The following is a 14,699-nucleotide window of genomic DNA, read 5'->3' as shown; positions in this document are numbered from 1 at the left end:
GAAGTTGTTTGATAGAACATTTGACTATGTTACACCCTAATTTTTTTCCAAGTCTTTCTGCCTTGTTTTTGTAGAGTTAGATCCGGATCGTGATACAAATCACCACCAAAATTTAACCACTTCTTCCTTTTGCCATTTCTTTTCACAACTCCACAATTTCATCCGTGCCTTACTTAAGTTATCCTGCGGACAGACAAACAAACAAATTAACGTGACCGAAAACATAACCTCCTTGGCGGAGGTAATTAAGTGTTTGAGTATTAATACATTTTTGTCAGGATTTTCAAGAAAATCAAATGACGCCTATACAATAAACAAATGGCAAACAACAGGCCCGTTCAAAGGTATCCATTTTATTGTTTATTTGTATTTTTGAAAATGCCAACTCAACCTTACAGCGTACAATTTGGAGGGTATCCTCCTTCAGCTCTGGATCAGTAAGCAGTGCTGTGCTGTCAGCTTGCATTTCAACAGGCGCAGGGATGGGGGAGGGGGGATGGGGAGGGCTTTCAGCGTCTTTGCCAATAGGTGGGAGGTGGAATTGGGGAGCAAGGGAAGACATGGTTGAAGAGAAGATGCTTTAAACTTTTCCCAATGTCATGTCAAGGAAGGGGAGGAAAAAAGGAAACCCATTTAATAACTTTTGTTGTTGCACCAGAAGTTAAATGCAGAATTCATAAATCATAAATACAGCATAACTTAAATCCCATATCAACCACACCACTCTGGAATATGCATGTCCATTACAGTCATCATGGTTACACCATACGCTGAGCTGTAGCTTTGTAAAATTAAAAGTATCAATCAGTGTTATCTAAGAAGGCTCTATCTCCCCTTTTTAAATGACCTGAACTGGCTATGTTTACAAATTCACGGACATACGTATATTATGTCCAATAGTGCTTAAAATGCGGCTGACTTCATACAACCAATAGTGCTGGAATGACTGACTTTTTCTCATTTGGAAAAATGGCGGGTGGTCTCTGTCCTTGTAATGCAACAGTAAATGAAAAAAAAACAAAGTCAAAAGAAACACAAATCAATATCTCAACACCCTTTCTCCCTAATTTTAGGTGTCAAAAGTTCAGAAGTAGAAGCCCTTCCAAACATTCCTTCCAACACAAGCGACTTCCCTTAGTAACTGGTCTAACCGGTCTTGTACTCACTACAAACGGCTGATTCAGAGCTGGTTGGATCAAAGTTGTGGCAGGATTTTCACTTTCTGAATCCAGGAACAACACCTCTATGCTTAGACATCCTTCGCACCTCCAGCTGTCCCGGCAGAAGTAATTCAAAAGGGCCCCATGTCTTGACTTTGCCTAGGGCCCCTAAATGGTTAGAACCGCTGGGCAAGTGATGAATGGAAGCACATTCTCACAGATCTCCCCTTCTTCAGATCTCCCCTCACCCCTAGACGAGTACAAAGACAGGGAAAAAGACAGCCAGGGGAACAAGGCCGGGAGTGAAGAAAATAAAATAATTTGTTGCAAGCACGACGGACAACTTCGAATCACAATCAAGTCGTGTGCGTCTTTTCTGTGCAGTTTGGCTACCAAGCGCAACTGCAACGGGCAACTTCCAAATCAGAATAACATCACCAAAGAAAGCCTTGCCCCGACCTCTGAAGAATCACCAATCATCAAATCTCCAAACTCCATATCCCTGCCCTCGCTGCTAGACTGCCCTACAAAATCCCTCAATACACATATGTTCTAAATAACCAAGATTTTAAAATGCTAACAAGCACACAAAATAAAACCAGGAGTTTACTGATCTCTCGACTGATTTCACAAACACCAGAGTCCACTACCAGGACCCCTTTTCTCGATTGTTGCTAACCAGCTTCGCCACATTTGCAATGTTGCCAACGGAAAATTGAATTGTTTGTGTTTGTGTGTGTGTGTGTGTGTAACCAGGTAAAACTCAGTTGTATGCAATCTGATGTGGTCAAAGTGTCAGTGTTAAACGGATGCATATCATTTCTGTGCTCAGTGATTGTGTTATGTGGGCATGTTTTTAGGAGGATGGGGGCAGGATACAAGCTCAACAGCTCTCTTTCAAAGTCCAAAGTCCCACTGCAATTTCACAACCAAAAAATATATAGCACTGGTTTCAATACCCTGCATGTCTGTAATTACACAATACAGGAGCGAAAAAAAGAAAGAAAGGAAAAAAAAACAACTGACAGGAAAAAGAAAGCGCCATATCAAATTAAATTAACAGTGTCATTCCTCAACTCGTATATGTACACAAATCAGTTTGAAGGCCGAGGGATGGAGAGGGCTAGACCCACTGGACCGGTTGAGCGATCGAGCAAAGAGTTCGTACAGGACACTGGACTGATTGTTAGAGAGTTAGGCCAGAGATTGGACCCATTTATGCAACATGAGTTAGTCCAGACTGACTGTGTTGGGTCTTGTTGATGTCCTGACGATCAGAAGAGAGGAGGAAGAAGGAAGACAAAAAGGAGGAGGAAGAGGAGGAGGAAGAGGAGGAGGAGCAGGAGGAGGAGAAGGAGGCGAGGGAGAGGAAGAAGAGGGGAGAGAAGCAGGGATGCAGGGCTGGGGGAGTGAGGCAAGGGAGCTTCATCAGGGTGCTTTACCTAAGACCATCCATGCCAAACTGCAAGAGCTACAAGTACACAACTGTCTGTTTTTGTTTCTTTTATCTTTTTTATTTTCTATTTCTTTTGTCTGTCCTTGAAGTGGTCGAACACCACACCGCGTGCCGCCGCATGATACCCCGCCCCGCCCTGTGCCCACACGGCGGCTTTTGATTGGTCATTTGCTGCGGTGACCACGCACCTCCCACCTTAGGGCAACAGAAGGATGAAGTGGGGATTGCAAGGGGGAGGAAGGGGAAACATTGATGAGAGCCAGAGTGAGAGAGAAAGAGAGAGACAGAGGGGAAGAGGAAGAGTGAGAGTGAAAGAGAGACATGTAGTAATGAAGAAAGAGAAGGGAGGGAAGGGGATGGTGCGGCGAGAGGAGGAGGCAGGACAAAGCCCAAACCAAGATAGCCCAACGGTGGCTTTGGGAGGATGGTGTTGGTGTTGCTGTGCGTTTGTGTGTGGGGGCGTAGGTGGGCGAGGATGGGGCGCTCTGATCTGCTCTGCTCTGCAGGCTGTGCTGTGCTGAGCGGCGCTCCCGGTGGTGGGGAGGCCTAACTGCGCGGCAGGCTGCACATCTCGCACAGCTCTGTGCCCGGCTGGTTCATGAAGGTGCAGTGCTGACACGACCACATGGCGGAGGAGGAGGCGGAGGGTGTCGAGCCAGACGGGCCGCCCAGCGCCCCGTAGTCGTCTAGAGAGCTCGTCTGCTGCATGCCCACTGTGCCTGGAACAGAGACAGAAACACACACACACACACACACACACACACTCTTAGAAACATGCACATGAATGTCTATAGAGCCCACCTACTGCACGCCCACAGTGCCTAGAACACAATCACGCATGCATGCACGCACAAACACGCACAAGCACAATAACACACACACACACACGCACGCATGCATGCACGAAAACACACACACACAATTTTCATTCATGGCTTAAATTTCATTTTGATTTATTCTTCTGATCAATTTGTTCTTAGTTGAATGAATGAGTTATTCTTAACCAGCCCACACAGCTGGGCATGGGGGGGAGAGAGGGAGAGAGCGGAGCTGAGTGAGAGAGCAAAGGCAGTTGATACTCACTACACAGCTGTTCGATGGTGGCCCACTGCTCGGACTTCTTCCAGGTCTGGGCCAGCTCCTCATTTGACGTCTTCACCGCATCCAACAGCAGACCGATACTGTCCTGCTCCAACAGAGAGGGAGAGAGAGATGAGTTAGACACAAAGAGAGGAGAGTGAGAAACAAAGGGAGGAGAGTGACACACAGGCCACGATGACACATTCATCATCAACCACAGCTGTCGGTGTGTGTGTGTTTGTTTGTGTCAGTGTTCTGCCTATGGCTGCCTGTGCTCTACTCTACATTCGTTTGGCGCGAGTTTGTGCCATATGTTTAAAGGCGCAACATTTTTAGTAGTTTATTTCCAGAACGCATGCCTAATTCACAAATGTCACCTTTTTCATGAATAATTACCACAACCATCCAATTGCAAGTATTCATTATGACTGGGAAAAGTGCACTTTTCGTACATGAAAAGAGGGATATTGTCCATGGCCGCCATTTTGAAATTCCAGAAATAGACATTTTTAATTGTAAATGTACTAGTAACTACTAACTGTAATGTACTAGACACCTCCAGGATTTTTAGGCAATGTTACTCTACTCTACTCTACATTCGTTTGGCGTGGCATGATCATGGCATTGGAGTGCTGTTGTCAAGTATTCACCATGGCAACGAAAGCTAAGGACGGCCCACTTGTCAATACTGTATTACGGTAAAGTGAAGATTCTCGTTCATCCTGGTTCCTGTTGTCCAACAGAGTTAAACCGCTGGATTTAAAAAAAAATCTACCAAGGCTCGACAGTGTTCATGCCTCATCCAATCCAAAACAAGACAACACGAATGAGCATGTGCAGTGCTGAAGACACCACCAACATCTGGCTCAAAAAAAACAAAAAAGAGTCTGGGCTTCAAGAGGAGGGTTTCAGATGGGCCTCTTCACAATGACAGCCTGTAAAATCTGTTACGTAACGTGCTGGAGCTGCTCAACAACATCTCTCAGCCGTCGCCAACGACAACACGAGCTCATTTGGAACTAAAAGTCTGGGTGAAAGGTCTTGCATCGCCTACTACTGAGTAGAGTTCTGATCGATAGGAGACATGAACAGGTGGCCGTGATCCGTAATGTAGAAGGCATTGGACTGATGAGTTCATTTCATGACCAAAAAGCTATCTATGCGAATGAGTGAGTGAGTGAGTGAGTGAGTGAGTGAGTGAGTGAGTGAGTGAGTGAGTGAGTGAGTGAGTGAGTGAGTGAGTGAGTGAGTGTGCCTGCATGTACCCACCCCTAGTGGCATGACCTCATTGGTGACGAGGAAGAGGAGAAGGTGGAAATCGGAGACGATGTCGAGGAAGGAGGTTGAAGAGGAGCACTGGGAGAGATACGTCGCCAGGCTGTGGAAATCCTACAACACACACACACACGCGCACACGCACACGCACACGCACACGCACACAGTTAATACACCATATGAGCACTGGGAAACATACAGTACATCGCTGTGGAATCTCTGGCAGTCCTACAGCCCATACATACAAACATGTTAATAATGTTAATACACCACATGGAAATGCTTTATAATAGCAGGCATGATGATGGCAGAAGACAATCCTGAGCCTGACTCTTTAACAATTTTTGAAATAAGTATACCAAATGACTCCATTCTTGCAGACAAACTCTGCCCAGCCCGAAATCAGGCATTGAGCCTGAATACCATCAGCCCTGTAATAGATAACATGCATGGCCTTAGAATGAAGGAAGGCCAGGCGTGTGTGTGTATACTGTACCTGTGTGTCCCCTAAGGCCAGGTGTGTGTGTGTGTGTGTGTGTGTGTGTGTGTGTGTGTGTGTGTGTGTGTGTGTGTGTGTGTGTGTGTGTGTGTGTGTGTGTGTGTGTCGTACCTGTGTCTCTCCTAAGGCCTCGCGGTTCTCGATGGGGAAGCGCTGCGAGGATGAGAAGGTGTACTGCGGGTCCTTGGGGAAGGTCGTGGTGATCTGCGGAACGCGGTCAAAAGGTCAAAGGGTGAAAGGTCAGCAAGAGGTAACGGAGACTTGCTGTTAAGGAGAGAACTGCACTAAATATATGTGCAGTTACCAAATGGAAGACTGATGGCAGAACATCAGCAGCAGAATCATACTGAGCACACTTCTCGGAATAAGAAAAACCTTATGACTATAAATATACAGTGCCCTCCATAATTATTGCCACCCCTGGTTGAGATGCGTTTTTTAGCTTCCAATTATTTTATTTTTTTTCTAAATAATATGGGACCTTAATGGAAAAAAAGAGAAAAATCCAACCTTCAATACAAGTGCATTTATTCAGTGGGGAAAAAATCCCACATAAAGAAATAATTATTTGACATCAAATAATGTGTGTCACAATTATTAGCACCCCTGGTGTTAATATTTTGTACAACCCCCTTTTGCCAACAAAACAGCTCCTAATCTTCTCCTACAATGTTTCACAACATGGGAAAAGACAGAAAGAGGGATCTTCAGCCATTCCTCTTTGCAGAATCTCTCTAAATCATCCAGAGACCTGGGTCCTCTCCTCTGTACTCTCCTCTTCAGCTCACCCCACAGGTTCTCAATGGGGTTGAGGTCAGGGGACTGAGATGGCCATGGGAGGAGCTTGATTTTGTGTCTGGTGAACCATTTCTGTGTAGATTTGGCCATATGTTTAGGGTCATTGTCTTGCTGAAAGACCCAGTGACGACCCAGCTTCAGCTTTCGGGCAGAGGGCAACAGATTTTGATTTAAAATGTCCTGGTATTTCAAAGCATTCATGATGCCATGCACCCTAACAAGGTTCCCAGGGCCTTTGGGAGCGAAACAGCCCCACAGCATCACTGACCCACCCCCATACTCCACAATGGGTATGAGGTGCTTTTCAGCATGCACATCTTTCGTGGTACGCCAGACCCACTTAGAGTGTTTGTTGCCAAAAAGCTCAATCTTGGTCTCATCTGACCAAAGCACACGGTCCCAGTTGAAGCCCCAATACCGCTTGGCGAACTCCAGACGCTTGCGTTTATGATTTTGAGTGAGAAAGGTTTTTTTCCCTGCATGCCTCCCAAACAGCTTGTTGGCATGTAGACAGCGCCTGATGGTTGATTTGGAGACTTTGTGACCCCAGGATGCTACCATTTGTTGTAATTCTGTAACAGTGAGCTTTGGAGATCTTTTGATTTCTCTTACCATCCTCCTCACTGTGCGTGGTGGCAAAATAAACTTGGGTCCTCGTCCAGGCTTGTTTACCACTGTTCCAGTTGTTTTCAACTTCTTAATTATTCCTCTCACAGTGGATATGGGCAGCTGCAGTTGAGTGGCAATCTTCTTGTAGCCTCTGCCTGACCTGCCTGACCATCTGCCTCACTTGTAGGCTGTGTTCCTTTGTCTTTCCCATGTTTAAGAGTGGATAAGAGAAATGGCCTCGGTGTCACGTCATATTTATACCCCAGGGAAACAGGAAGTGATGAATTACTAATTAAATGTTCCTACATACTCTGGGAAACTTTGTAAACTACTGTAGAAATGACAGAAATGCTTCAATTATATTTATTTCCTGGGAATTGTTAAGGGTGCCAATAATTGTGGAACAGGTGATTTAATGAAAAATAATTATTTTTTAGTCAGGGATTTTTTTATTTTCTTACAATTCATTTGAGTTGAAGGCTACATTTTCCTACAATTTTCAGTGTGACAGTATTCTTCTGCAATAAACACTGAATTTATTTTAAGGCTTTTAACACATCTCAACCAGGGGTGCCAATAATTATGGAGGGCACTGTATATTATTATATTCTTGCAAACAAACTTTGCCAAACCTGAAATCAGGCGCTGAGGCTGGATACCATCAGCGATGTGGACATTGAGACTGCATTTCAGGCACTTTGCAGCTTTTGGGAGTCTACATGAAATCAATGGGCATGTGTCTAAACTGTAGAAAACTGGACACAATCCAGTTGAAACTACAATTATTTCCTGACATTAGTCTTTAGACACTTGCCAAAAAAAGTCCTGCCATTTATCTTGCCATGAGGTCATAGCCTACGTGTTTTGCACACACGCACGGCAGATCATGCTATGACAAAGGGAATTCTGGTGAAATGGCTCATTTGGCAAAATAGACACAGGATCAGAGCACAGACATTCATGAATGCAACCACTGCAGAGTTTGGCGACCTGTGGCTCACTCGCGCCAAACAAAGTCAGGGAGCTGGCTGCGGCCGAAAGATGGCAGAGGCCAGTAGTGATTGGCATGCAAGAGGTCGTCCTGGGCATGGGCTAGGATGGGTTGCAGATTCGAGCCCCACTCTTACCTCTTAGTATGCTTGGCATTATTTTTTGATGAAAGTCTAGTATAGTATACACGTCTCTTATTTGTCTGTCTGCTGTGCCGATGCTGGAATTCATGGTAAATTGCACTCTCTCCTATCCAAACTGAATTTCTCCTGAAGAGATAAAGGCTAGAACTAATATCTAATAGCAGATACACCACAGAGAGCCAAAGGCTGGATTCTGCAGCTGGGTCATTTGGCGTGCAGCACTTCCCAGTTTCTCGACGACTGCCTTTCATCTCCACTGCTCTGATTAAAGGAAATGAATTCCCCCAAAAAGTAACAAGTCTCCTTGCCGTCATTTAAATGGCATGAATAATATTGCATCCAAATGTGTTCGATTGCCTTCAGAGACACAGTAAAAACCTGTTGCACTCAAAGCTGAATGCTTGCATAATATCCTGGCAACATGCTGAAAATACAAGTATCTGGTTATGCTGCCAAAAGCACTCACTAACTTAATTAGTATGCCTAAAAAGAACTCAATAATTCTATATTACAAGACTCCAGAGTGTGTCTTAACAGACAAATGGTCTCCCCTTCCCTGAACTTCTGCATGCGGTTTGTGAAGGAAGACAGTTAAAAACAAGATCATCAATAGATTAATGCACTGAAACAAATATGCTTCAAAGATAATCCACTAAAAACTAAAATGTCATTGACCCATATGCAGTAGGTTTCATTAGGCCGCTTCTGCTTGTGCTCCACAGTTGCCTTTGGCTGGTTCTAGGGAGTGTCATGTGTTCTGCAGGTGCATTGGGCCGCTTCTAGGGTGCGTCATGTGTTCTTCATATGAACCTCAAGAATGCCATTATTGAGCTTATTCATCTACTCACATCGATGATGAGGTACTCCACAGGGAGGGGCCGGGCTAAGTAAGTGATGTCGTTGCCAAACTTGTCTTTGTCCTGTGGAGAAGGAGACAGATAGACAGATCAGGAAGTCAGCATCTGGTCCACAGAGACTCCAGAATAGAGACACACACACACACACACACACACACACACACACACACACACACACGCACCAAGCATCAGGCCGTGTGCTCAAGGAGATGACCCAACATTAACAGGCGGGGGGAGAGAGAGAGAGAGAGAGAGAGAGAGAGAGAGAGAGAGAGAGAGAGAGAGAGAGAGAGAGAGAGAGAGAGAGAGAGAGAGAGAAGAGAGAGAGAGAGAGAGAGAGAGAGAGACAGACAGACAGACAGACAGACAGACAGACAGAGTTAGAGAGAGAGAGAGAGAGAGAGAGAGAGAGAGAGAGAGAGAGAGAGAGAGAGAGAGAGAGAGAGAGAGAGAGAGAGAGAGAGAGAGAGACAGACAGACAGACAGACAGACAGACAGACAGAGTAAGAAGGTGTGTGTGTGTGTGTGTGTGTGTGTGTGTGTGTGTGTGTGTGTGTGTGTGTGTGTGTGTGTGTATGTGTGTGTGTGTGTGTGTGTGTGTGTGTGTGTGTGTGTGTGTGTGTGTGTGTGTGTGTGTGTGTGTGTGAGAGGGAGAGGACTTCAAAAACAGTCAAAGATCAGTATGAAGGTTCCTGCTCAGTAGCTGTAAGCAGTTCTGCTCATCATCTCAACTCGTACACCAAGCCTGTGATTTACAGCACAGAACTCAGTACTCCTGTGTGTGTGTATCACGTGTGTGTGACGCCGTACCTTGTAGAAAACGTCAGGCACGTACTGCTCGGAGCTGGACTCTTTGGCGTAGCCGAGCTCAGGCACGTCTTTGCAGGGCAGCAGGCAGTCATCCCGCACCAGGGCCATGCACTGGTTAGACACCTGGTAGCCCTCAAAGTGCACCTGGTTATCCGGACCACCTGTGCACAGGATAGACAGGGAGGAGGTGGACGCTTTACACAGGTTTGTGTAATGGTTAAGGAGTTGGAGTGTAGGTCACAGGGTTGCAGATTCAATCCCCCCCCCCTTATCAGTACCTTCCTAACTCCATGGCTGAAGTGCCCTTCAGCAAGGCACATAAACCCACATGGCTCTAGGGACTGTAAGAAATACCCTGTAATATCTCTAAGTCGCTTTGTATTAAACCATCAGGACTCAGGACTCCAAATTAACACCAGCCAACCGGCCAAATGTAGTGTTGACCACTCCTTTTTATTGGATTTTTATTTTATTTATTTTATCTGGAAGCATGTGCTGTACCTGTGGCTACTACGGAGACGAACTTGGATCCAAAGTGTCCGTCGGGGGAGAGGCGGCAGGCGTTGGCTTCCTGGTTCTGGAAGTGGCCTGCCGTGATGCACTCCTCTGCACTCAGGAAATACGAGTCCTACACAAATTATCATTATATTATTATTAATTGATAAATGATATCCTACACATGGGAGAGGAGAAGACCACAAGTCAAATACTTTAAGTACAATTTGTGATTTCTTTTCCGTAGACCTGAGCTAGTAGATGCGTTGGAGATGACCCCAGAGGTCACTGAATCAGAAAATTCAATGCAACTCAAACGGTTTAAATGGTCAGTGTGCAGGACTGGAGTTATACTTTTTTTGTGAAGTGAAGTGAAATTATAAGCATAGTGTTCATACAAAGTCGTTGGACGCAGTCTGTACAGCATTAAAAAAACACAAAATTATCAAGAGCTAAACACATTTAATCAGAATGCTCACCAGCCTCTACATCTGCTATGCTTAATTCTTTGTTAAAGAACTTACTTTGTTCCTGGAGTAGCGGACGGTGCCTTTTCTGGTGTCCTCTGACAGCAGGTCTGTAAAGATCCAGCCCACCTGTGAAAAGAAGAAACAGACGAAACAATATGGGATCATGCCATATGACTACACTTATACACTCATGTCAGGAAGTATAGAGGAATTAAATACAACGTAGCACACAGATAGTGCAGACGGACTGACATGCATATACGCACACATATATACAAAGACATGTTCACATGCGCTCGTACACACACGCATGCACATCAAGGTGAGCATATGGAGGCCATTTAGACTGTGTGTGAAGAAGAATGCGTGGGCGGAATGTGGGAGTCATTGATTCGTGCTGCTTCTACAATGAGGAAACAGGCAGGCTCCAACTGATGGCCACACACGCACACGCACACGCACACGCACACGCACACACGGTAATATGACACCCTATGCCCAAGGCGAGCTGACAGCTGGCCCTCCTCCATGTCAAGCTGTTTAATGCACCGTGTTACTGTAGGCCATTCTTCTGACTATGACACCTGCATATGTTCAACTTATCTTGACAATGAGCCCTGCCTGTGTGCTTTTAATGCTACCTTGGTAAGAGGACTATGCCGTCCATTTTCAATATGCAGCTTCACTGCACAGCAAACATTGCAAATGTAACACCCACATATACACTATAGATCTCCCGCTTATAAATATGCTGTGAGGAGGGCCAAGCATCTAAATCACGTGAGCATTGAGCGGGTAAAACAGGGGTGTCAAGACCCATGGGCTAGATGTGACCGTGGGCCAGACCCATGGGCCTGATTTTTCAGGTATTTAACATTTGAGAACAATATTATTGCTTCTAATTAGCAGTCAATTCTCCTGATATACCCACTGTCATCCACCTTGAAATGATTAATAGCAATGCGATTCTGAGGTGAATCAGAAATTTGCAATATTTTGCAATTACATTACCGGTCCAGCCAGCTTAAGATCAAATTGGCTGCATGTGGCAGAGGCCCTTGGACCAAAATGACTTTGACACCCCTGGGGTTAAACAAGGCATTTGGAATATCAGGCAATATCTGGATTGTATCATCTAAACTCAGCTTGCTCATCACTGGAAACAGCTTTGGAAACAGTTCTCCATAGATGATGATGATGACCGACACAAATGCGTGCACACAGACACGTCTTTCTTCAATAATTTTTAGCACTGGCCATTCATTTCATTACATGTGATACCAAAGTATCAGTGTATATGACGAATAAACATCCTTGTATGTTGGTGATGCTAATGATATCGATGAGGCGTCCCTACTGTACCTTGCGCAGGCCGAGCTTGGCGGCGATCTCCTCCACGGCTGCAGCTTTGGGGTCCTCCAGCAGCTCCAGGCTGTTCTGGGTGCCCATCTGAAAACACACAGACACAGACACAGAGTCAATTAACTTCATATCATACAGGGAAAATAATCTACAACAGACTCGAGCAGCTTCTGGCTGTTTTGGGTGCCCATCTGAACACACCACGTGTGTACACACGTACGCACACGTGTACACACACAATGTGTGTACTGAGACAGTAAGGCATGTATTGTCCATGTTTTAAAATTTATGTTTGATAGCTCCTGCCTAGGCAGGGACCACAGATGCAAACTAGCCTTGTAGCCAGCTCTGGTACTGGAACTGTCGTGTACATGGCCCCTGTTAAATAAGCCAATACACTAAACTAAACTAATAAGAAACAACTTGGAAAATAATACTGCAGACAGCTCCTGACTATTCTAGGTGCTGATCTGAACACACAACGCGATGGGTTAATAAACTTCAAAAAACAACACTGATTAATTCACTTCATAACAAGGAAAATAAGATGTGATTGTGAAAATAATACAGACTATGCATGGGCTTGTTTTCATTGTGTCATTGTCGTTTCTAACAGTCCTTTGCATTTACTCTTCTTCAGATTTCTAAATTAAAACTCAATAAACCCACAAGGGAAATAAGCACATAATTATGATTATTACATCAGCAGCAAGTAGAGCAACCCACAAATCTCTTCTCCGTTTCTTTCCCCACGTTACCCCTTAACTTCAATGCACCACTGTCGCCACCTTGTGGTAGAGTTGCATCTACACAGCACTCACCAGAAAGAGAATCTCATCGTTTTGAGCACAAATACCTTAATAAAATCAAACCCTTGAGCAAACTCGGTACCCGCGTTGTGCATGAGCCCTAGGCCGAAAAAGAGAAGCCACAGCCTCCCACGTTGATATGCTGCTCTACAAACCATGTAACTTTGCACCATAAATCCTGTCCCATTCTCTCCATGGACATGTCAGCTACACCAGGGGTATCCAGACTTTACCATGAGAAGGCACCCCATATACCAGTACCTTCCAGCCAAGACCCCCCTGACATGGGCCGTGCCAAACTATCTTTTTTTCTTCGCAACCTCTTGCACCCCCCAGCCTCCACTTAAACCACTGAGCTGCTATATTACCAAAAGTATTCGCTAACCTGCCTTGACTCACATATGAACTTAACCATCTCATTCGATCCATAGGTCTCATTATGATATCAGTACTAGTCCCGTCACATCTGTGGGGGATCGTAGATGTCAATATCACGATAATTAGGATAGTCAATATGGATATCACGATTTTTTAAGACAACTTTTCTTTTAAAGACAAATAATTGTGCTAGGCAATTCACAATCTTCCCTCCCTACAGCAATGTGGGTGGAGAGCCATAGAGAAACACAGTGGTGTTCTGCATGGGTCTGCAAGTCTGCTCTGTGTTCGCAATGGCTCAAGTGAAGGGGAATGTATTGTGCTTAGCATAACCTACCTTTTGGCAGCATAGACAAATGACAATAAAAATGGTATTCAGCAATATGGTGACAGCAATATTGATATCGCGATATAATTTAGATATATTCCACAGCCCTATTAACTAGTTTATAAAACTATCCACAGATTATAAACTGTCCACCGAGGGTTTGTAGATCGCGGTCACTTCTGATCTCAAATACCGGTAGATTATAAGCAGGGTCATCATCATTATAATCACCTGTGGGGGTTCGTAGATGGCGGCCACCTCTGCTCGGATGCCGAGGGGGATATCCTTGTGCTCGGTGTACCTGCCGTAAAGGTAGCCCATGCGCTGACTGCCCGTCTTTCTCCAGTAGTCCAGGAAGCGGTCCGCCGTGGTGTGGTTCTCAAACATGATATTGTCCACGTGTCTGTATTTCTAAAACACACAAGGAGGAAATGTGCTTATGAGCCCTGGTGTGGTTCTCAATAGAATGTTGTCCACATGTCTATTTCTAAAGCATACAAGGGAAAAAACAGCAATGCAGTTATAGAGCTTTTCACAGACAAAACACAACGTCATTCACAGTGCATGACAACTACCGCATACTACAAAGGCAAAGACATAAAATTTAACAAGCTACAACACCCACAAAGCATATGTACACAAAATTGAATGCAATTAATCATCAATTTGTAATACGGGTGTTAATCAGAGTGTTTTTGAACACTCTGAAGACCACAGAATATGGCTTTCACAGGGATCAGGTGATTGAACTTATTTTACCCTACAAAGGCAAAATGCAGTAACTACGCCAACATTGAAAAATGAGAAAGAGTGGTATTATGTTAGATATTGTAGATACAAAATATGTAGTTGCCTTTGTGGGACAGTATTCTCCCATGAATAGACACTCAAGGATAGAGACATACAGTGAATAATGACCAACAGTAAAAGGGGGCAGCCGTGGTGTAATGGGTAGAATGTTGGGACTTTAGATCACATGGTTGCAGGTTCAATTGCCACCCTTATCTCGATCTACACCTCCATCCATGGCTGAAGTGCCCTCAAACAAGACACCCAACCCCACATTGCTCCAGGGACTGTAGAAAATGCACGCTGCTTTGGATAATAATAATAATAATAATAATAATAATAATAATAATAATAATAACTAGAAGCACTCAGAGAGCGCAGACCTCCGCCA

General features: G+C 44.7%; 1 protein-coding gene across 1 annotated transcript in view; it reads right to left on the bottom strand.

The window, feature by feature from the left end:
• Positions 1-337: 337 nt before the first annotated feature.
• Positions 338-14,699, bottom strand: part of nploc4 (NPL4 homolog, ubiquitin recognition factor) — a 33,249-nt gene continuing 18,887 nt past the window's right edge. The window contains exons 8-17 of the mRNA XM_063221787.1: positions 13,751-13,930; positions 12,005-12,091; positions 10,697-10,768; positions 10,179-10,305; positions 9,678-9,838; positions 8,859-8,930; positions 5,582-5,674; positions 4,966-5,085; positions 3,700-3,802; positions 338-3,335 (exon numbers count right to left, since the gene is read on the bottom strand). Coding sequence (XP_063077857.1) covers positions 3,163-3,335; positions 3,700-3,802; positions 4,966-5,085; positions 5,582-5,674; positions 8,859-8,930; positions 9,678-9,838; positions 10,179-10,305; positions 10,697-10,768; positions 12,005-12,091; positions 13,751-13,930 — 1,188 coding nt within the window. The 3' untranslated portion in view covers positions 338-3,162. The remainder of the gene's footprint in view (positions 3,336-3,699; positions 3,803-4,965; positions 5,086-5,581; positions 5,675-8,858; positions 8,931-9,677; positions 9,839-10,178; positions 10,306-10,696; positions 10,769-12,004; positions 12,092-13,750; positions 13,931-14,699) is intronic.

This window comes from Engraulis encrasicolus, chromosome 17 (assembly GCF_034702125.1).
Source record: "Engraulis encrasicolus isolate BLACKSEA-1 chromosome 17, IST_EnEncr_1.0, whole genome shotgun sequence".
In the NCBI taxonomy this organism is placed as follows: Eukaryota; Metazoa; Chordata; class Actinopteri; order Clupeiformes; family Engraulidae; genus Engraulis; species Engraulis encrasicolus.
Note: the sequence above shows the minus strand (reverse complement) of the source record. Positions and strands in the feature narration are given on the sequence as shown.